The 23,665-nt window shown below is 35.0% G+C and overlaps 3 protein-coding genes across 3 annotated transcripts; 1 reads left to right on the forward strand and 2 right to left on the reverse strand.

The window, feature by feature from the left end:
• The first annotated feature begins 5,336 nt into the window (after positions 1-5,336).
• Positions 5,337-8,669, forward strand: LOC143619920 (double-stranded RNA-binding protein 2-like). Its single transcript, XM_077091740.1, has 3 exons — positions 5,337-5,582; positions 6,800-7,019; positions 7,959-8,669. The coding sequence occupies exons 1-3, from the start codon at positions 5,337-5,339 to the stop codon at positions 8,660-8,662; spliced, it is 1,170 nt and encodes a 389-aa protein (XP_076947855.1). The 3' UTR covers positions 8,663-8,669.
• Positions 8,670-10,020: 1,351 nt separating this feature from the next.
• LOC143619921 (mRNA-decapping enzyme subunit 2-like) lies at positions 10,021-12,787 on the reverse strand. Its single transcript, XM_077091741.1, has 7 exons — positions 12,693-12,787; positions 11,721-11,872; positions 11,511-11,638; positions 11,185-11,433; positions 11,004-11,107; positions 10,326-10,393; positions 10,021-10,252 (listed from the first exon to the last, which is right to left on the reverse strand). The coding sequence occupies exons 1-7, from the start codon at positions 12,785-12,787 to the stop codon at positions 10,068-10,070; spliced, it is 981 nt and encodes a 326-aa protein (XP_076947856.1). The 3' UTR covers positions 10,021-10,067.
• A 4,721-nt stretch (positions 12,788-17,508) lies between these two features.
• On the reverse strand, positions 17,509-20,700 carry LOC143619922 (late embryogenesis abundant protein At5g17165-like). Its single transcript, XM_077091742.1, has 2 exons — positions 20,574-20,700; positions 17,509-17,830 (listed from the first exon to the last, which is right to left on the reverse strand). Exons 1-2 carry the CDS (start codon positions 20,672-20,674, stop codon positions 17,581-17,583), a joined length of 351 nt encoding a protein of 116 aa, XP_076947857.1. The 5' UTR covers positions 20,675-20,700; the 3' UTR covers positions 17,509-17,580.
• Between the last annotated feature and the right edge of the window lie 2,965 nt (positions 20,701-23,665).

The raw sequence follows: 23,665 nt of genomic DNA on the forward strand, positions 1-23,665 counted from the left end.
CTTTGGTGTTGGATTTACTCATAAACACAGTTCTAAAATCAAAGTTAATTAAAAACTTTTCGCGGAAAACTTAATATTAAACATTCTTACATAACATAAGTACTTTTCTTAACAAAATACATTAAGTCTTAAACAATAACATAAACGACACGTGAATCTTCCGTTTTCAATGCCAGCCTTTATCCATTTGCCACGTGTCCCACCTCAAGCAACCCGCCTCATTCTACTTACCTGCGTGCATACTAAAAGTTAGCTACGCTGAGTGAGTTCTAGTTTAACAAGTTATAGAATTATCCTTACACACTTGTACCCGTAGGTACCGTTCTTACCTTTATCCTGTTCTTGTTTCCTTTCGTCTTACATTCACATTACTTTATTCTTTCGTTTACAAGTAATTATTCTTACACATTCTTTTATTTACAAACAAACATTACTTTATTCTTTCCTTAATCTTACTATTTCTTACAAACATACAGTTATTCTTACATTCTTGCACAGATATTATAAGGGTCTACCACCCGATCTCTTGTCTGCCACCCGACCTCTTGCACAGATATTATAAGGGTCTACCACCTGACCTCTTGCACCGATATCATAGAGTCGGCCACTCTATTCTTGCCCAGGTATTATAAGGGCCTGTCACCCTGACTCTTACACGAGACTCTTACTATTCTTGCCCAGGTATTAGAAGGGCCTGTCACCCTGACTCTTATATTATATTCTTTCTAGACTCTTACAATCATGTTAAGTTAGACAACTAACACATACAAGTTCTAACATTTTTCTTCCATTCTTGCATTAATCATTCTCATTAATCATATAAGTACATATGTTACTAGTCTTACAAGTATGCACACAGCCTCGAAAACATTTCAAGAGAAATGGGGCTAGAACTCACCTGAAGCCGGTTTCTCTCACCGTTAATGGTAATGCCCTTCCTTAGCTGTGTGCGGCTAACTGTGCAACACATAACGAGTGTCAATTATTTATCACTACTACCTCAAACATCTACATCACTGAACCCTCCACTAATGGGAGTCCGGGGGCAGCGCCCCTGGTAGCGGGGTCTAGGGGCGGCAGCCCCTAGAAGGGTCCAAAGGGGTTGAGCTGCCAGGTCAACTCAGAAAAATTTTATTTTCGATAATAGGTCCTTCATAAAAAACGCATTAGAAAATGGATTTCATGAAATTTCGCATGGCCACTTCGCATGGAATTTCGCATGGAATTTCGCATGGAATTTCGCTTGGAATTTCGCATGGAATTTCGCATGCGATTTCGCTTCGCATGGTATATTTCGCTTCGCATGGCGTGCGATGAGAAATTCTTGGATTTCGCATGGCATGCGATGCGAAGCTCTTTTCTTGCGAGAAAACCCCCTTTTACTTCCTTTTTACATTTTAAGGCCATTTTCCTTCGAGACTCTTCATTAGGACCCGATTCTACTTTTTTATGGGTTTTGGGTTGTACCAACTTTGTATACCCATGTTTTTCATGGTCCGACCATCACCTTTTTGTTCTATGACACACCCGTGAGGTTAAAACTCACCAAGTTTATGTTTTTCTTACATTTCATAACCCGATCTATCATTATATCTGTTTGCATGTCGATTCTACCACAAAACTTAACCTTTTAAACCAAAACCCACCTTTCACATGCGGGTTCGAGTTCAGATCTGGACAACGCGTAGATCTGGACGTGTTCTTGCTATTTGAAGACTCTTGCACACAAAATCTTCCTTACTTTAACCCGAATTTGTGTTCGAATCTTGAGAGAGAGTATGTGTGTATTCTAGGAGGTGTGTGTGTGTTGTGGGAAGAAAATAGTGAAAGGATGGGGGGAATGACCTTATATAGAAGGCTATGGGCCCCACCACTCACTTCCTTTACCAAACCCAATCCTTATCCAAATATAAACACTCACACAATTAAACGAACGACACACACGTAACAATAAATTCTCTTTTATTTAGTAATCTCAAAATACGGATGTTACATCAAGATTGATAAGACAAACTCCTTGCTCCCAAAGTTATTTAAAAGCACTTTCAAGAAATACAATAAAACCCCTTAGTTTTCAAGATGACAAATCCATCATTTATGCAAAGCTATACTCGAGATTCTACTACACAGGAAATTTACTGACGTTACAAGTCCACCCTCCTTACAGCATGATTTGTCCTCGAATCCTTGAGAATGGGCAACCTATTTTCGTAATTAGGCATGCACGTAATCACGTCGTTATACGCACAACACATCTGCGTTTTTTTTAATTGATTTTTTTCAAGTATAGCATAGGGTACTCAAACTAAAGAGAATCAAATGCTCGATTTTATCATATAATTTTCTTAAATAAATAATGTTGTATGAAAAGATCATGGACGTTTTAAAAAAATGAAAAACTTAGTAAAAGTCAACAATAACAATGTTATGCTTTACCAATTTTGCCTCTCCAGGCCTTTTCACGCTTGAAATATTATGATGTGGCAATCTCTTTTTATCTCTTTCGTTAACTTTCTTAATCTAATAGTCTAAAATCCTTCTTACACTTTGTACAGCTCACATGCTTCAAGAGAATGATGACATATCACTTGAATATGTGAGAAGCAACTAAACCGATCAAATGAGAGGGTAGTCAATTAGTCATAGATCATGTTAAACGTGTCTACTGGATATGCCATTATAAAAAATTGATGCCATGAGATTTAAGAAGTGCATAGCTTATGCATTTAGTGAACATTGCTTGACATATATATTTGCACGTCAAAAGATCATATGCCACATCATTAACTGCACGACTTTGAGCAACCTTAATAGAAGAACACACCAACCACTTAAATGACATATTTTTTTAAAGGGGAAAATGTTATACATCTTACACTATTTTTCTTTTCACTAAGTTTTGCCCAATAAATGTTTTACAAGACAACGTAACCGATCCAAAAGTCTCATGAAGAGAAAATATGGTTTTTAAGGTTTTTAATGAGCCAACATTCTCGACTATATTAGGTTGTTAACAACAAGGAGTGACAACATTATATTATCATAGTTGCAATAACTGTACAAATAGAGTCTATATATGTTATTCTAATCATTTTAGAGTTATAGATTAATTCGATTTTGTCATTCCTAAATCTCCTATCTAGGTACTTACGCTTGATAAATGAAATAATAGATCCCTTCATATAATTCGTCCTACACTATGTTTTTAGGGCCCGTTCGTTTCACGGACTTTTTTTAAAGGATTTAGAATTGGAATTGGATTTGGATTTGGAATGGAATGTTTGAGAATCCCTTTCATGTGTTTGGTTGATTAATATGTATTGGAATTGGAATCTTCTTCATTCTCGGGTTGTTTTTTTTTTTGAAGAACGAGGACAATGAAGGAAACGTTTTAGTTTTTTTACATTTTTCGTTTTTGATTTATATTTTGAGTTATGGTTTTTTTATTAGTTTTTTTGAATTTTTTTTGGAGGGGTTTTTATTTTCCATAACAATCCTTTCAAATAGGTGAGATTTTGAAATCCCATGAAACGTGGGATTTGATGGGATTTAGTTTCCATTCCCATTCTTTCATTTAATGAAACGAACATATCAATTCATGGGATTTAAAATCTCATTCCTTAGGATTCCTTCCAAATCCTTGAAACGAACAGGAGCTTAGGGTAATTTCTAACGATTTTAGATTATTTAACAATATATGATATTCTTATAAAAGTTACTTTATTGTACAATCTTATATATTTTTGAATGGTGGATATATTATACCAAGAAAGATCGCCCTTAACAAGAAACTAAGACCCAAATAATAAACCTAAGTTAAAATTTACAAATTACATCGAATTTACACCAACTGTACCACCCTAACCACCTGACATCCTATGATTAATCAATATAAGAAAGATATGACTTTTGTCAGTTTGTCCTTTGTGAGCACGAACTTTTATCTTTGAAGACTTTTTAATGTCTCGATCTCCATATACACCACATCTTTTATCGCATTAATCACCTTTTATAGAACTCCTTAGCAAAGATACTAACTCCCTCCTTTTACAATGAAAGCCAATAAAGGGAGTTCATTAAAGACTGCCCGCCACACAAAGAAATTGATTTTGATAGGCAACCATTTAATTCAATCAAAAAGCAAGTTGAAATGGGAGCAAATTTTATTTTCAATCACCAACCATAAGGACTGTGACGAGTTCTCTTTTAATGGATTGTACATCCATTTCCATTTATCTTTACCATATGAAAATTTCATCTGTTACAGTTTTTTACATTGCTCCCATATCATAAATTCTCCTTGAAGTCTAAAAGCTCTCTCCCAATTGCAATTCCATGTGACATAATCTCCATAAACTTTCATATCACCCATCAACCTTGAAATTCTCCATAAACTTTCATATCAATTTATTGCCCATCCAAGAGTCTAGCCAAAAAGTAATTTATTTCTTTTGCTTTTAACACTTTTACTTTTCCTTACGTTTAAAGTTGTGGAGTTACTTATTCGAGTTCAACGAGTCATGCATAGTAATGTTATTACTTTAAGATTAGCCAATTTAGTTTCTAAAAGATTAAGGTTTGCAGTTCAAAATGGGGTAGCGGCGCAACTTGTTGCTTGCTTACTTTCTTTTCGATTTAATCACTACTTACAAATATTTGATTAACATATGACTCAATACGTAAAAGTAATTTCTTTATTGTTCCCAACCGACCCTTTTATAAGCTCCATCTCATGATAATTATAAAAATATGAGTGAGGTATTTTTAATCTTATAACATACCCAAATTAGATACTTAAGTCACATTAGTCAATCAATACATTTTAAGATCCTAGTCCCTAAATCACCTCTCTTCTCTTTATAAAAAACAACTTTCTTTATGATCCGTGAAACTCAAACCCAAAATCTTGGGTGCTTAAGTCTGACACACTAGAAATGAACAAATGATTTCGTGTATCAAGACCGAAATGAGCATTTCATTACAAGTATAAACTTTTTAAAACAATCAGGAATGAAAAATTCAAAATTAGCACCGGTACCAGTACCGAATATTTGCTTAGTATATAAAAGTAGCGAACACAACATTTTTAGTAACACAGTGAATTAAAAAAAAATTCAAAATCAGAAAATTGTGTAAATGGTACAGTCACTCATTCTCTCTCATCACGTCGTTGTTTTACTAAACCTCTCTCGTCACCAAACCTTTAGATACATATAACTGAATGTATACTACATATACACATGCTGCTGAAATCAAAACCCTAGAAAACACCATATCATATCTATGATCAGTCATCGAATCTAACCACAGCGAATACGTTTTTAGTGTTTGCCAAGATGTATAAGAACCAGCTGCAAGAATTAGCTCAGAGGAGCTGCTTCAATCTGCCTTCGTACACGTGCATACGAGAAGGTCCGGATCACGCGCCGCGGTTCAAGGCCACTGTTAATTTTAACGGCGAGACGTTTGAGAGCCCTAATTACTGCACCACGTTGAGGCAGGCCGAACACTCTGCTGCTGAGGTGGCTCTCGGTGAGCTTGCCTCCCAAGGTCCTTCTAATTCTTTGGCCGCTAGAATACTGGTCAGTCTCAGTCTCTCTTCATTTCATTTCTAGGGTTTCTATTCTATTGTAACCATTAACTTATGGATTTTGAATTTGATGTTTTTAGTTATAATAATAATAATAATAATAATAATAATAATAATAATAATAATAATAATAATAATAATAATAATAATTAGAAACGCCTCTTTTCTTTTGTTAAAAGGCTATTTTGGACCATAGGTAGGTTAAGTAATTAGCATCATGAAATTATTTATTAATAGGCAATTTATAAAATATCTTCACTGGATTTAGATGACTTTATCGCTTAGGGTGAGCAAAAGTTGAACCGTAAGCCGTTAACTGAAAACCGATCAGTTATGGTAAAGTGAATTTGATTAACTGGCCATTCGTTTTTATTAATAATAACGACAAGTTGTAAAGAGTTTAAGTTGCTCTTAATTTAGAAACCAGAATCCTTAATGTGGTGAGTTTTAGATTTGGGTATCTTAAGGTGGATTTTGCAATTTAGAAACAAGTTCTATATGTTTTAAAATGGAGTTTGTTCATCTGTATAGGAGATCTAGCCAAAGCATAGTTCACTTTTACTATAACGGGTGAACCGACTGTGCACTTGTGGTAGCTCAAGCTACGAGAAGCTAGTTTAGTGTTGTGTTGCATATTTTGCACAAATCTTATGGTTTGATGTGATTACACACCCCTTTGTGCATGGTTCTCTTCGAATGTGTACTTGCATAAAACATCACACTATGTTCTTATTCTTTAGGAGGAATGGTTGATGGAAAAGTGGGATGAAAGCTATTATGGTCTTGTAGGATGTTGGTAAAAGGCTAACTGGATTTTCTACTTAGGGTTTGGGCGGGTGTTATTGGGCAGAAAGTAGGTTATCGGGCATTAGAGACGTGGCGGATTTCATTTTCTTAAGTCGTGGTTGGATCACCTTGTTTAATAACATGCATGGTTATTTTGAACGATAGGTATCTAAGTAATTGTACTTACTAGCCCATCATGAAATCATTTATTAATAGGCAATCTTCAAAATATCTTCACTGCATTTAAATTATTCTATCGTGTCCTCACTTAACTATGTTCCAAATCCCTATCTTCTTTGATTGAAGTTACATAATTGAGCTAATAATTATATTTTTTTTTATTCTTATAACTCATAAGTTAAAGGTTTTGATCTGAAGAATGAGACTGCTGTTAAGGATTATCTTGCATGCTATTTTTGACAGGATGAGACAGGGGTGTACAAGAACCTTCTGCAGGAGGTATCTCAAAGGGTAGGGTCATCTTTACCAACATACACAACTTTTAGATCATGCCTCGGCCGTTGGCCTGTTTTTACCTGCACTGTAGAATTAGCTGGCTGTATATTTACGGGTGAACAAGCCAAAAATAAGAAACAAGCTGAAAAGAATGCTGCCATGTCAGCTTGGTCTTCTCTAAAACTTTGTAAGTCATGCCATTTGTTTTCATTCCCAATGCAGGACATACTGTTAAGGAATCCACCTCGAATTTTTATATTCATTTTCATATATAGTGAAGGGTTCTGCTAAAAAGGAAATTATAACGCTGTGTTCAAAAATATAGAATGGTGCATCGGCGCCTTTTTTTTTTAAACGGTGCCTCAGTGCGTGTTTTATTACTTTGCGTCTCCTTGTGGCTTCCTACTAAGGGTGTAAGTGAGCTGAGTCCGAGCTTGACTAGGCTCGAGCTTGGCTTGTGAGTAGTTCTTTCAAGCTCAGGCTCATATCAGGCTCGGGTTTGACTCATTAGTTATTTAATAATTAGTTTATATAAAGTTTTGAAGATTTTATATGTACTTAAATAATTTTTTTTATATAACATAACATATATTTTTGTTAGTTACTTTTTATTTTAAGTTTATATATAATAATTAATATTTATATTAAATTATATAATATATATTCAAGATATTTAATTAATTTTTTTATAAATAATAGGCTTGTGAGCCCTCTCATGCTCGATAAGTGAAGCTTGGCTCAGGCTGGTTTTTTTTAACAAGCTTATTTTAGAGTTCGAACTTGGCTCGGTTCGAGATTTTATCGAGCCCGCTTGGCTCGTTTACACCTCTACTTCTTACACTTTTTAGGTATAATTATCTTTTTAGCAAATGTGGCACATTAAGGACCACATACACAATGCATAAAATAATCAAAAGTAATGGGAGAGAAACAAAGGCGGTTAAATAACCGCCTTGTGTATCGCATTCAAAGCAATAGGTGCAAATGCATTATTTGGTTCAAATCTCAACATATTATTGTTCGTGAAATGAACGCTTCGCACCTCCGCTTTATGCATATACATTCTATCTGTTTATATTAACAATGAATACAATATGAATAACATTTGTATCCTCTGTTTGTTCAGTAACAGAGCAATCAGAAGGTTTATCATTGCAAAAAGGGAACGCTGAGGAACAAGAACATGTTATTGTGGCACGTGCTTTACAGAAATTCAGATTAAGGGCAAGAATGTCTAATATACCCTTTCCAATCCGTTTTCAAGCCCCAAGACCAAAAGCACCTAATGGCCAACCATCGTCATCTACAACATCCAAAATCCTTCCATTAATATGCCCCAAAATGGATCCTAGTAAGCATCACCAATCGAATACGCCTCAAACATGCACAAACACACCTCAAAAGCCATTTGCAGCCGCCACCACCGCAAGTGAGCCACTGTCTCAAACAGCCGCCCTACCCCGCCCGCACAGGTTTCCTGCTGTTGAAGCCGACCCATACATCCCTGTTTGCCAATTGAGGGCCCCACCAGTGACCATGCGCAACTCCATTCCTGTTTTCTCTGCGCCACCGACTAATCACTTTTCTCCACAATTTGTAAGGCCGTCTATTGTAGCTCCTTCGGTTACTATTAGACATGCGGTTCCAGTTTTTGCAGCTCCTATCAAGCCTGCCACAGCACCAACTGAAGTGAAAAGCAATACAGGCACCTATGAAGACTTCAAATCTCCACTAGCCATGTCAGCATTACCAGCAGAAGATGAAGAGGGAAATGCTGCAGTTGTATGTAAAGATGGCACCAAATTGGATTTTGAAGGGCTGCAAATTTGATGGCAAAAAAAAAAAAAAGGTGGTGTTTTTAGGATTTTGTAGGCTTCTCTTTGTGTTGTGCAACTTAAAAAGTAGGTGTTTTTTTTTTTTTTTAATGTTGGAAATAGAGATGGAGCTGCACTTAGTTTAAAGGGATTGTTTTTTAACCATTTTCTGAGCAAAAGGGAGGTTTATCTTAATTTCTATGATCACCAACTTAGTCACGTGTCTTATTTGAAATTATGGGTCATTTCTATAATTGCACTTGTGCTTCTATGGTAAAGGTTGCAATCTAAATACATGCTACAATTGTGCAAGGATTTAAAAACTTGTGTGCAATTTGATATTCCTCATCAATGATTAACACACCTGCGCTTAGGAGAAACTAAAAACTATACATCGGAAAAGAAAATGGCTTTCAAAGCTAGAACTCGGTATGGATGGATGAATCGGATGACAAGAAGCCAATGTAATCTTCATGGAAAGTGTTGCATATGTATGGTAAGAAGAATCAAACAAAAAAATCCCACTCGATGGACAAGGGGACCATGGATTCTTTAGTATCATAGAAAATTTAACAAATTGGACACTAGGACATGTCACAAACAAAAACCTGAGCTAACAACACATGTGATGTCATATCACTTAAAAACGAATGAGCAATGCACCTTTAGAACCGATTACCAGAATAAGTTTAATGAAACTAAAAGAGCTGGAAAGAAAGGCTATTTTTTTTTAACACAAAAGTCATAAAATCATAAGTTACGGAATGCAAGCTCTGTGTTATCATTTCAACAATAGAGATATCAAATGAACCCATAAATCAAAACTCGAGACATTCAAGCCTAGTCTTTGGGAATGAGAGAAACTTCAATTATTTTTTAGGTTTTGTGACGAATATGATCTTAACTGACATCCACATCGAAACCGAATATATAAATATATGCATAATCATAAAAATGTAACTAATAATGTAATTGAAATCTTTATATTGGTTTTGCGGTGAGTCGGCTTTCGAATAAGGGGCATCGCAATGGATACTTGTTAACCACACAAGACAAATAAACAGATATGCCCACATATCTGAAGGGAAAATGAGTAACAGATTCCCAACGGATGCTTTTGCATGATATTTAAGCAAAATGCATTCTCAAACTAAACAAATTTGCATTTGACTAAGCTATAATTTACTGCCAACATTAAGCTACTTTCATATATACGCATGTTCATGTACCAAACAAATACATAACGGGCAAAGAAACAAACTAAAAGTAGCTCATGTCTCAACTTAAATGTAAATCCAGATTACCAAAACACAGAAGTTGCCAAGTACATCCATTCCAAATACAAAAGTCTGCCAACACGACTCCAAAAGACTAATACTTACCCCTCCTATACATGCATCATTATGTTATGTGCAATCAATTCACAAGAAAGCCGTCTCAATAGCTTGCAATATGGGACCACTATCCAACTGAAAGTTCCTGAAGCTTCGCCCGGGCCCTTTATCGTTTGAAACTGAAACCGAAGCCAAGTTACTGTTTGATGCAGTTTCAGTTATCACCAAGTTACTTCCCGAAGAACTGCCTTTTGCCTTCCACAAACTCATGGCTGCCCTCCAAAAATAAATAAATATTAAAATCAAAGTGGAAGCTCATCATTAGTTGCAAGTAAGATAACAAACCTCTAGCAGGTGAATCTGGTCTTGGTGCAACCGGGGGTTGATGAGATGAAATCCAAGCTCTCAAAAATCTGATGAAACCCATTTTTAAACATTAGTAGCTAAAAATAAGCAAACTCATACTACATACACTACAGTCACCAACTTATAAACACTACCCACTCACATATTTTGATTTTATGTATGTCGCCACGTACCTATACCGTGCCAGTATCATGATTAACTGAACCATTAGCGATCAAACATCATTGGTACCGGTACTGATATTTGTTCTTTTGGTTCTTGATTGGTGTAAAACATCATTTTATTTTTTGGGTTACTTTTGTAAGCATTTTGTAAATAAAAAAAAATTTAGTATCGTAAACTATACCAACTACCAGTACCGTAACGAACAGAGTTGTGTTTAGAATAATGCAACCTTTTGTGTTGTAAACCATACTAATTGTAGATACCAAAACTGTAACAAAACGAACCGATACCAATCGAACAACGTGGTTGTCGGCACCCGTATTATCGGAACCGCTATCGGTATTTGTTTTTATGTTTTTTGATCGATGTAGCATATTCTTTTTCTTTTGATATATAATGTTTTATAAAATTTCGAGAATACCATCACGATGCGCTAACTTTTATATGCATGCAGGCAATATTCACTCGTTTAGCACATTATGTAAAACTTACTTCAAAAATGGAGACACCATGTAAAGCTTAAGACCGACTACACTGCGTGATATCACATCCCGGTTCGCAGGTTGAAGTTCATCAACACGTTGCCATGCAATTTCCTACAATCAAGACAAACAATTAAAAAATCCATTTTGGTTTTCGGTCAACAATGTGGTCAAACCGTCAAGCAACTTACACTGATCTCCTTTTTGGTTTGTGGGGCAAAAGCGGTATCATCTTTAACACCTCCAACAATGTAGAGTCTGACTCTCTGTGGCCCAAATGTCATTTCAATATACTCCTCTTTGTTAATAAGCTTTGAAACGTTAAATCCTGTTTCTTCAAGAACCTCTCTGATTGCACACGCATCATCTTCTTCATCTTTGTTCTTTTTCCCTCTAGGAAAACTCCAGCTTGTTCCCTTCCATCCTTTAACCAATACACACTGTATACAAACATCAAATATTAACTCTCTGAATATGTTATACAAAATTTAATTAATTCATAAGAAATTAAGCTCACCCTTTCATATGTTTGATCCAAAATAATTGCACCTGTGACAGGAACTCGAACCTTGTATGACGTGAAATCTTTGAATACGTCGTCTATATGTGGGACATAAGGCTTTAAAACATCACAACTGTTGAACACTATTGCATGTTAAGGAAAAAAATAAATGATTATCATTTAAAAATATTAATCAGTAGTAAAACAGTTAACAGCAAAGGATACTTAAAGAGGTGAATTCTTTGAGAGTGAATGACTTTAAAGATGGATTGTTTTCCACAGAATTGTCTTCATAGAACCAATGTGCATACTCCACTAGAAACAAAATCCTTTCAAATGATTGTTGGTCCTCCTTTGGCACATTCAGTACAAATCGACTGCAATTTGGTGAAAAACAAATTATCAGATTTCACTTTCAGCAACCGGAAACTTATGAATTGAAAAAAAAAACACTATAAGTTTACAAGACAAGAACTTAAACATCAAGCATACCATAAAAGAAAAACACTATCAACTCTTGACATTTGTGCTAAGCCTACGGAGACGCCACATAAAATTGCATTATCATCCCCCCCCCCACCCCACCCAAAAAAAATCTTTTACTCATATTCATCGCACTTACAGAGACCTATGTTGCCAAAAGAATTTCAGGTGCGCAGCTGAGAAGCAGGGAAAGTGCCTTGCTGCCATCCAGGGATCTGGCAACCTTAGGGTGAGATTCCAGACAGATTTTGGTCGAATTCCTATGAGATTCTGGCTAAATGCTGAAAATTCCAGGCATAGTGGTCTAAAACATCCAAAAATGGCATGGAACCATCCTAAACAAGCCTAAAGCCCCAAAAAATAGTATGTTTATGCTATGCGCCTTTCTTATTTTGAGCCCTTGCTTTCTAAGCCCCTTGCGCGTAGGCCCAAGGCTCATCCTTTGTGCCTTAGACAAGTATGACAGCCCAATTGTAACGCCTGAGTCGAAAGCCCTAATTATTAATAACGAACAGCTTAATAATTCTAAGGCAGGGAGGGGCTGACAAAGTCATATCAACCATCTTGAAAAGACAATAATAATAATAATAATAATAATAATAATAATCATAATCAGAACATGAAACCCTAGCATCTATCTATGAAAGCCTGCTAATAGTAAGAACAAGAGTGGAAAAGTGGTAAAAAAAATGGAAGTAATAGTAATAGTAATACCTGCAGAGATCGTCGAGGAGTTCTTTAGGAGGGATGCCGTCTTTCAACGGAGCACTCGAAGATCTAGGAAGAAGCCCACCACCAGACGACGACATAATATAATATATATTTTCTTCTTCTTCTTCTTCTTATTATTAAGTAAGAACTAGTATACAAGTGAGTTTAATTTTTCTTTCGGATCCAAGAACAGAACCCTAGAATAGAAAGATAAAACAACCATGAGAATTGGGGAGACTGATTTAAGTGAAACCCTAATGATGTATGTACCTGAATTGAGAGAGTTTTCAACTGATGATAATGATGAAGAAGATCAAGAGGAGCTCGTGGATTTATTTCACTTTATTTTAATTTTGATTTTCTTGTGTTGAATGGTCGGTCGACCGATGATGTTCTTGGGTTTCGTCAACCAGGCCAATGGCATTATTTCATCCTCGTATATATATCCAATCTAAATTTTTAATTGCATATTTCTATATCATAAACTAAAATTTTTGCAAACATATCCATTTTATTTCAAATATTAAAAATAATACATGTAAGGACTATTTTACCCTACTAGAACTTTAAATAAATATGTTTCTTTCCAATGTGACGTAGTGACAGAGAATTTGGGTCTCAAGTTCAATTCTCACTTACAACACTGTTAGGGGATATGAGTGACTGAGATTTTTGTGATCTTCAGTTTGATTCTGAGGGCATCCGGGTTTTACCACCGGTCGGTCTTCGGGTTGGTGGGTTTTCCCCTGAACTAGAGATAACTTTGAGGTGCTTAAGGGCTCCGTACGGCTAGGTTAGGCCAGCTGGCGGTAGTCTTTAGCCATTGAGTCATACCTAGGCATTCTATGTTTGTTGGTTGTTCAAAAAAAACTTTAAATATTACCCATTTTAACTTATTTGTGGAGATTATCTTTACAAGCTTCAGACCATCATCGTACTCGTGACCGACGCTTCCGAATACATGCTCCATTCCCATGGTTAAACAAATCACCTCCCTTTTCTCTGTCGCTGGCAAATTCAAACCGTTATCTTCTGCTCGATCGTAAATCACATCGACGCAGAAAACCGTGCTGCTAAACGCGTCAAATAGAGAGCAATTGAACGTTTCAATTTGACGGGCTACTTTGACCAATAGAGTTGTTGATGAAATCAGGCAGTAGTCCGGGTCCTCCGCGTTGGTTTTCGCCATTAAAGTGCTGCTCCATATTAGATATATAACTTCTCTCGGTTACACTGTTCTTTAATTGTTCAATTATTATTAGAAAAATATTGACTTTTTGTATTGAGTTTGGCTTAACAATATCAAAATCGTGATAATCAATTGTAGCGTACAAAAAAAAAAAGAAAACAGTTATCAATGGTGGTGGTGGCGGTGACAATGGCAGTGGTGGTGGTGGCGACAGTGGCAGCAGTGGTGGCGGTGACAATGGCAGTGGTGGTGGTGGCGACAGTGGCAGCAGTGGTGGCGGTGGCGACAGAGGCGGCCGTGATGGTGAGTTTTTAAGTTAAATTACGTTTTTCATTTGTCTCCCTCAACTTGAAAATTTGATATATTTTGCTTTAAAACTAAACGGGTTAGTTCTCGTTAAGAAAAGGCTCAGTGGGGGCCAATAGAGTGAAAGTTAGGATTAATGTAGGGAATTTCATAAGTTGGAATTAATATCGGTCAATATACCAAGTTTGGATTATTAAAATCCAATATCCCTACAAACTGGGAATGGACATGTACTTATACAAACATAAGTTTTATAGGGTTTACAAAGCATATTTCTTTATTCTGATGACAAGCCACTTATTTAAGTTGAATGCTTGCGTACATTATTCTTGTGTCTCTAACAAGTCACCTGAAATATATTTAAAAATATTTGATCAGCAGGAAATACTGGTGAGTACATTCATTTATAAACGACACATTTTTACAATTACAACATTAAGACGTTTTTACACATGTCTGCTTACAAATTACCGAAAGGTAATTGTCACTCAATCGTATTTGTGACTGCGGTCATATTACTTATCGGCTAACATTTGTCCAATAAGTAACGTGTAATAGCCTATTAGGCAAGCCTTGTATACACAACCCCACAATACCAGTAGTAACTATCCCGTAAATTTACATAAACTTAATCACTATAACGTGATTAAAACATTTTGAAAGCATTTGGACTATCTGTCATGAGTTTAATAAGTTTAAAAAATCATTATGACAATATTGGAAAACCAGTTGTCTCACGCATATGTGAGTTGTACAAAAGCATGAATGTCTCACCTTGAAAGTTTATAAACAAAGTGCTTCTTGGTATTAAGCACTTAGTTAAACACAATGTGGTATATCTTGATTAGTATAACCCGATAATCATAATGATAATCACGATATTAAAAACTTTATACGATGGCACAAAGTCTTACTTTGTTCAGACATAGCTTTTGGATTCGCGTACGAAGCTTCTTTCGATCGGATTAGTAACGACTCCTCAAGGGTATTATACCAACACTCCTATATATATATATATATCAGAAAGTGAGAGAGATTTGTGAATTTGGGACGAGAAATGAAAGTCTGATTGACTCCCCTTTTATAGCTGATTTCGGATATGGTCGCGCATCGCGACGGCCTTAAAAATAAGGTCATCACGTAGCGAGATGAGATTATAGGGTTGCCGAGTCAGCCCTAGATATGCCACTTGGCATGCCGCGGCGTGTCATGTTAGCGTAACCTCCACGTCGCCTATCGCGATGAACTACAATATATATATATATATATATATATATATATATATATATATATATATATTTTCCACAAAAATACTAAGGCAACAATAAGCGGCGTTGTGAGCTTGCGAAATGCAAAGTGTGCAATCAAAGCGCCACATTGCGCTCATCGCGCTTCGCCTGAGCCCGTGCGCATTGTTCACACCCTCGCTAGGACCACTGAGAGTGTCTTGTCATATAAGAATATTATAATGCGAGCTCTCTTCCTTATAAAGAGATTATAAGTTTTGTAATTTAGCGATGTGGGATAAGAACTTACTTTCCTATTTATATTAAGATGAAATGATTTCATTTTCTTCTTTCATTAACGTGGGATGAAAATTCTCATATTCTACTATTTTGACTAGTTTATTTATTTATTTGTAAATTGATACACGGTCTATAAACAAACACAAAACTAAACAACTAACTATTGTTTATATTAATCAGAAAATATAATTTAAAAAACTGATTACAACTCTCAACACTAACTCGGTTTGACTGTTAATGAACGGTAACTTGGTTCCATCTAGATGAACCCTAACTCGGTTACATCTTATGTGTGTCTCTGGATGAACCGTGACTCTGTTGCATCTCACACATCCTCTATAATGTTTAACCATGACTCAGTTTATATAGAATAACATAACTTGTTAGTCAAGATATTACCTATTATAATTACATAACAATTAGGAAAATGTTAGGAAGCATAACCAACTATGACCGACTTGTCATTATTGGTCCCTCAAATTCACTGACTTATGACTTGGAGTTTGAAATTATGTCCAACACCGTAAGGCAACATCGTGTGAGAGGTGATGTTGACGGTCTACTTTTTTCTTAATTTTAAAAGGTTTATAATAAATAAAAGATATAAAAGCTGATTTTCCAATTTTGATAGAATTTTTCAATATCCTTTCGCATCAAAGGACGGAAAATGGACGTGAAGTGAACTTTAGGTAACTCAAGATTATAGCATTGATTTCTCATACTTAAGAACAAAATATGAAACCTCAGATTATCGTAGAGACTATTAGCTTAATGGTTTTCTAATCATTTAGGCCACTCATGCAGTCATGTTTATCCTTAGAACAAATAACGCATAATTCAACATTTGTTGCAAACAACGGTGGAAGTTATGATTTTATTTAAAAAATAGCTCGAAACGCTTACATCATGATAATTTAGAGGAAATAGATGTTCAACATAGATAGCCATGATTGCTTAAAGGCAAAAATGTTTTATGTAATAATGGAAGACCATTTCGAGGCAATTTGCCTAAATGAGAGTAGGTATTGACATATCTAAATTAAAATGTTACTATTGTAACCTGTTGAGACAATTTGCTAAAGAACATTGTCAACGGACAAATCGAAACGGTGTTGTCCAATCACCAAGCAACATCTCACAAAGGCCTTCAAAACATAATAACAGACATGCAGCAGCCACGCAATGAAATCAGATAGTATTTGCTACCGAACATAGCAACTCAACATGAGAAGCATATGACTGGATTTTCAAGCTGAAGAAGCAATTCTTGTCAGTTGTGCTATTAGATTGCATGAAACCATAAGAATGAAAACTACAATTAATTCCTATAAACAAAACAAACATACAAAGCTCGGTACATGACATCACAAGCCACGTAGTAGTAATGCTTTCCCAGGAGCCAATTTGTAAAGACGATAGTAAAAGTGTCTTACTATATGCATAGTGGCAGCTGGATTTCCCTTGAGGACTTAGCCCACGCGAGTTATGATATAATAATGTAATCAAGATAACCTTGTGCTAGATATTTAGATAATAAAGACATGTAACAAAGCCATGTGACACGATGATGCATATACTATTATGATGCTTAGACGTGGACGAACGTGTTGGTCCTTAACTTTGATACATGTTATTTCTGCCAGCTTAATTACTATATGTTAAATAAAACACGTTTATAATGATTATATTTCGTCTTGATGTTTATTATTTGATAAATCAATATATTTATTAGATGTGCATAAAGCAAAATCCCAAAATGGATTGCTCACATATGCCGCCATATGACTTACCATTTATTCCTTATTACACATACTACCACCAAACCAAACCTTACATATACCTCCTTAACTTACTACTCATAAAGTCCGGCTCAAGGGTTAACCGGTTTCTCCAAGTTCTCTAGTGGACGGAAGAAAGTCTTCTCCTCCAACACTGAACCATGCACTTCTGGCTTGGATCCGCCTAGGGTTTTCTCATGTGCTGGTCCGAAAACCCCAGTCTCTGGGTGCGGGGCCCAATACTTTTCTGGCTGGGCTTGGGTAAGCGCTTCTTCTGGGACCAATGACGGATGAACCTGATCGTCTATGTTCTTGTCATACACGGACACATGCACCGCCTTCCTGAACACGTAACAAAATTATATTTATGTGACAATCAATCTCAACACATTTAACTTAACTATAAACCGGACTATTTGAATTGTTAAAATTTAAAATCTTAAAAATGAAACGAGTCAAATCAGTTAAAAGCAGCAGAAAATGTGTTAGACGTAACCGGCTCTGTTAACTTGGCCACCTATTAAAAATAACAAAAAAAATATTTACAAGACAACTCAAGAGTGACATACTAAAATAATCATTTTCCAATCGAATCTCACTGTATAACAAACATGCTACATCTGACGTCTAAGTGAAGAACATATGGTCCAGAACTTATCCAGTACAAGGCACTATCGATGGAAACCAACTAACGGACATGGAAATGGCCCCGGCATCTTTATCCTTCTAAAAAGTCTGACACGTTCGCTTTCATCTTTCGAGCTACAAAATCATTTTTTTCCAACGGAATTTCGATTCTTTCGCAATAATTGGGGAGAGATATTATACGTCCCATATTTCGGTCGTTTAATTACTCCCTTACGTAAATTCCACAAAAAGATCGAATGAAGTCGCGATCTAGAATTACGCCCACCTCACGCTTACCATTTACACACTTCAATTTTATAATTTATTATATTCTTCTTTTCAGTACCCGATCATATTCATGTCACACTCATATTGTTTATGAAAATATCGGAGCAACATATGTATTTTTATCTACGTTTTGATGTAGATTTCATTAAACACCAAGTTGTATGTGATGATATATATATATATATATATATATATAAATGAAAACCCTAAAATCCTACGTGTCGCGATGTGGTCGCTCCCCTATTTTATGGAAGCTACCAGATTGCTTGATTTTTAAATGGAGGTCTCTCATTGATTTAACCCAAATTCATGGGTATGGGTCTTATCAAAACCAGATAGCCCTTAAACGAGTTATAACATCTCATTAAATTAAAAATTAATCTTACCAATTATTTGATAGAAAAATCCTATAAAATAGGGATATACTAAAATTTAATATACAATTTAAAAAAAATAGATATTATTTATAATTAATAAACAATTTTATAGTAAAAAAACATAAGCGGGTCATGGGTCACCAAATCCAGATAACTTTTAAACGGGTTATAACATATCACTTATTTATGAAACTCTTTCATCATCAAACCCTAAATATATTATTAACTTTCTTACAATAAAGAAAATTAAAATCCAAAAAATAAATATTAAAAAACAAAAAATGTAAAACAACCATTCTCTCAAGCCATCAGATTGCTTTATTTGTAAATGAAGGCTTCTCACGCGTTTGACCCGGATTCTTGGGTAAAGGTCTCACCAAACCCAGAGAGCTCTCAAACGGGTTATAACATCTCATTATATTAAAAATTAATCTCATCAAATATTTGATATGAAAATCCTATAAAATAGGGATACACTAAAAATTAATATCCTATTTTATTTAAAAAAAATATTATTTATAATTAAGAAACAATTTTATAATAAAGAAATAAACGGGTGATGGGTATCACCAAACCCAGATAGCTTTTAAACCAGATTACAACATAATATTTATTTGTGAAACCATTTTATCATCAAACCTCAAGCATATTAATTATTAACTTTCTTACAATAAATGAAATTAAAATCCAAATATATATATATATATTAAAAGCGAATAATGTAAAACAAACCCTGTAACATTTTATGGAAGCCGCCAGATTGCTTGATTTTTAAATGGAGGCCTCTCATTGATTTAACCCAAATTCATGGGTAAGACCCAAAACCAGATAGCTCTTAAACGGGTTATAACGTCTCATTAAATTAAAAATTAATCTTACCAATTATTTGATATGAAAATCCTATAAAATAGGGATATACTAAAATTTAATATCCATTTTAAAAAGAAAAAGATATTATTTATAATTAATAAACAATTTTATAGTAAAAAACATAAGCAGGTCATGGGTCACCAAATCCAGATAGCTTTTAAACGAGTAAACATATCATTTATTTATGAAACCTTTTAATCATCAAACCTTAAGTGTATTATTAACTTTTTTACAATAAAGAAAATTAAAATCCAAAAAATAAATATTAAAAAACGAAAAATGTAAAACAACCATTCTCTCAAGCCATCAGATTGCTTTATATGTAAATGAAAGTTTCTCATGCATTTAACCCGAATTCACCGGTAAAGGTCTCACCAAACTCAGATAGCTCTTAAACGAGTTATAAGATATAAATATTAAAAACGAATAATGTATTACAACCCTTGTAATACGGAGTATAAAATCTAGTATATATATATATATATACAAGCTATCAAAGCGCGTGACAATATATAAGCTATCAAAGCGCGAATATGTAAATCGTCAAAGCCGCCGATCAAGGTTTCGTTTTCTTTTATTTTTTTTTATCTTTTCGACCTTTAAAATATGATTTTCTTTTTAAATATTCAAGATTTGCAGTTTCAACTTGCTTGTTTTTATCAGTGTCTTGACGTGATTTTCTCCACACAGGGTGAATACTAATATACAAAATTACAAATCGTCAAAATCAATCCTTACAGATTTTAAGTTCTTAGCAATATCCTGTCGCAGTAGCCCCGCGGGTAATTTTACTAGTTTCACTTAAAAATCATATATTTGTTTTAATCACTCTTCCAAAAAGGTTATCTATAATCATGCTAACACACAGAGAAACAAATAATACAAAATGATAAGTGAATTTGTGAAATATGTATACGGTATACCTGAAAATGAGATTCGGATGAACCGCGGATGAGGTTCGGACGTGGCTGACAAATCGCTTCCCTAAGCTCGCGAGTCCACGGCTATGCGAATTAGCGGCCATGCAACAACCTTTCTACGACGTATAGAGTGAATAACTGAAGACGATGGGAAGCTGAAAAGAGGGCGAATAAATCAATAAGAAATGGTAGGTGTGTTATGTGCTCTCAGTTGGCTATATATAAATATACGTCTAGAGATGGTGGGTAGTGCCCATCAAATTTTTTATTTTATTAATTTATATGCACCTAAGTTGAAAGGCCGGTTTACCACATGATCACATTATGTTGCATGTTTAACATGAATGATACCGCTAGACGATACTAAAATCTAAATACCGGCCATTATGCTTATGCTTTTGGAGATTATGGGTTTGAGTCTCGTTATAAACATTGACGTAGTATTTTAAAAGTAGATTATACTACCGTTAAAACAAATAAAAGGATGATAGAAGGAAACATGAAAAATAAAGAAGCAAGCATACGAGTTTATAGTTCAATCGACCACTATAATCACTCTATGTCGACGTGCTAGAAATTTTTTTTTTCTTATTTTGTGATTTTATTTAAACGTCAGTACGAATATTTAAAACCAAAAACTCTAGTGTAATACGGTTTGAGTCCCTCGGCTTACATCTTATATTCATCCATCTTAAAATTCTATTTTGGGTTATGTCAAAGAGGTGTTTGCTACATCAACAATCTGAAGTCAAATTTAGCATACGCAATCATACGTATTCTATGGCATTTTCACTTATTCTTCGTATATGTTCAATTAGAACGGTTGTAATGGTCATTTTTTTTTCAACGGCTAATTTGGATTACTAACGGGTCACCGGCCCACCCCGCTTATTTCCATTATCTGAATATCATGGGCCCATCCACCGTATATGCGACCCCCCCCCTATTTTTTCACTTCCGGGACTTGAACACTTCAATCATTTTTCTATTGAATCAACTTATTTCATGCTTGTGAGTTGTGAACTTGTGATGAATATGGGTATGTTTGGTAAAACTAGTTGGTAGTTAGAAGCTGGTAGCTGTTAGCTGTAGCTTTTTAGATATGTTTAGGTGTTTTAACAGAGTAGCTGAAGCTTTTTAAATATATTTAGGTATTTGGCAGAGTAGCTAGAGTTTTTAATAAAACTAATTGGGTGCCAGCGTGGTGCGGCGGAGTGCGCGCGCAACCTGAGATCAAACGCATAATCAGTGTCGGTACGTGATTCACTTGATATTAGTGCACGCATAACTCGAATGCAGACATGTACTTCGTGCAAAGGTAGCAAGCGTGTAATCATGACGAAAATCAAGAAACAAAGCTAAAATATATATTAATTTCAAATAGATAGTTTTTTAAACCAACCTCTTTTGATTTGAAACCCTTTCCGACCCGACACCGTTTTAATCTAAACATGTTCTGACCTGGCCCCTTTCGACCCAAAACCGTACCGACACGAACCGAACTAAATTAACCCTTTTTTATCGACTCGTTCCGACCCTAATTTGGTCTTACACATGACCCGAGCTCGTCTGACTCGACTTGTTGCCAATCATAACCGGTAAAGAAGTATATCAATATCATACTCAAATTAAAGAGAATAAAATGCTCTTTTTTATGATGTAATGTGTTTAAAAAAACATTAACGTGTGAAAAAGTTATGGACTTTTAAAGAGTCATGGGTAGTTAGTTTTGAATAAGGGTAAAATATGTAACTATTATATAAATTAACAAAAGTTGATGAAAGTTCAAGTACCAAAATTGTAAAAGCTTGTAGCTTTTTCTCATACGCTAATATTAGTAGCGTTTAGAAAAAAAGCTTTTTCTTCTAATATAAAAGCTTCAAGCTCATTGAACCAAACAAGGCTTTTTGTTAGGTAGGAGTTTTTTCTTAAAAAACTTGAAGCCCCTAAAAGCTCCTAAAAGCTCATTGCCAAACATACCCTACATTTATAAAAGATATTCTTATTGTAATAAAAACGGTCTCAAAGAGACTTTAGGGGAGGTGCTGTCTGTCAACCAAATTAATAAAGTACGAGGGTAGACACTGACTGGACAATGCTTACTTGATCCACGTGGGTCAGCCACCGTTTGAGATATTCCCACGCATATCCCATCACTTGATAGTTGATACAAATCTTCAAAGTGACGTGGACACACGCAAAATACACGGTAAAGCGAGAAACGAATCATCTAACTAAATCACTGCATGCATATATATATATATATGGTTCTTTATTTTTTTAAGAATTAGGAGACAAGCATATATAGCCGTAACTTAACTCGCATGTATATTTAACAAATCTAATTTAAAACCTAGTTAAATTCGTGTAAATGCTGTATTGTTTCTTCGTATATTTATAAGTTCAGATCAGATGAAACAAAATTTCAAAAAAGATATTAAATAAACTTCATCTCACATTCAAAAATGTGGGTATAATTACACTAACATTATACATGTGGACAAGACATGCAAGTATGTAGCTGAGATTAAACCGTTACTTGAAAAAAGGGCTTTAACGGTATGTTCACAATGACACACGCTGATTTATGGCGCGTAATTGTGCGAGTCGTTAAAAAAAAGTCATATTTTAAAAAATTAGAAGATTTATGACACTTATTTTTGTATGTCATTGAACTAGTGTCATAAATTAAAAAAAATAAGTGTGTTTCATATATGCAAGCTAGAGGTGCACAAATCGGTTTTTTTGAAAAAACCGGTTCGGTTATTAACCGGACCGGTTTTTTTTATCCAGAAAAAAACCGGTTCGGTTAATAACCGGACCGGTTATTAACCGGTTTTTATTGCTGAAAACTCAAACCGGCCAAACCGGTTTGGACCGGTTTAAAAACCGGTTAGAACCGGTTATTAAACCGGTTTTTTATAACCGGTTTTTAATAACCGGTCTAACCGGTTAACCGGTTTTTTTTTTTTTTTTTTTTTTTTTTTTTTTTTTTTTTTCTTTAGGGTTTAGGGTTTAGGGTTTCGTTGTTAGCATTCTTTGCTTGGAAGATTAAAAACACATAACTTTCATTTATAGCTTTTACATTAAAAATA

This window comes from Bidens hawaiensis, unplaced genomic scaffold (assembly GCF_021521415.1).
Source record: "Bidens hawaiensis isolate Kalapana, Puna unplaced genomic scaffold, B.hawaiensis_p1.1 tig00002525_1, whole genome shotgun sequence".
In the NCBI taxonomy this organism is placed as follows: Eukaryota; Viridiplantae; Streptophyta; class Magnoliopsida; order Asterales; family Asteraceae; genus Bidens; species Bidens hawaiensis.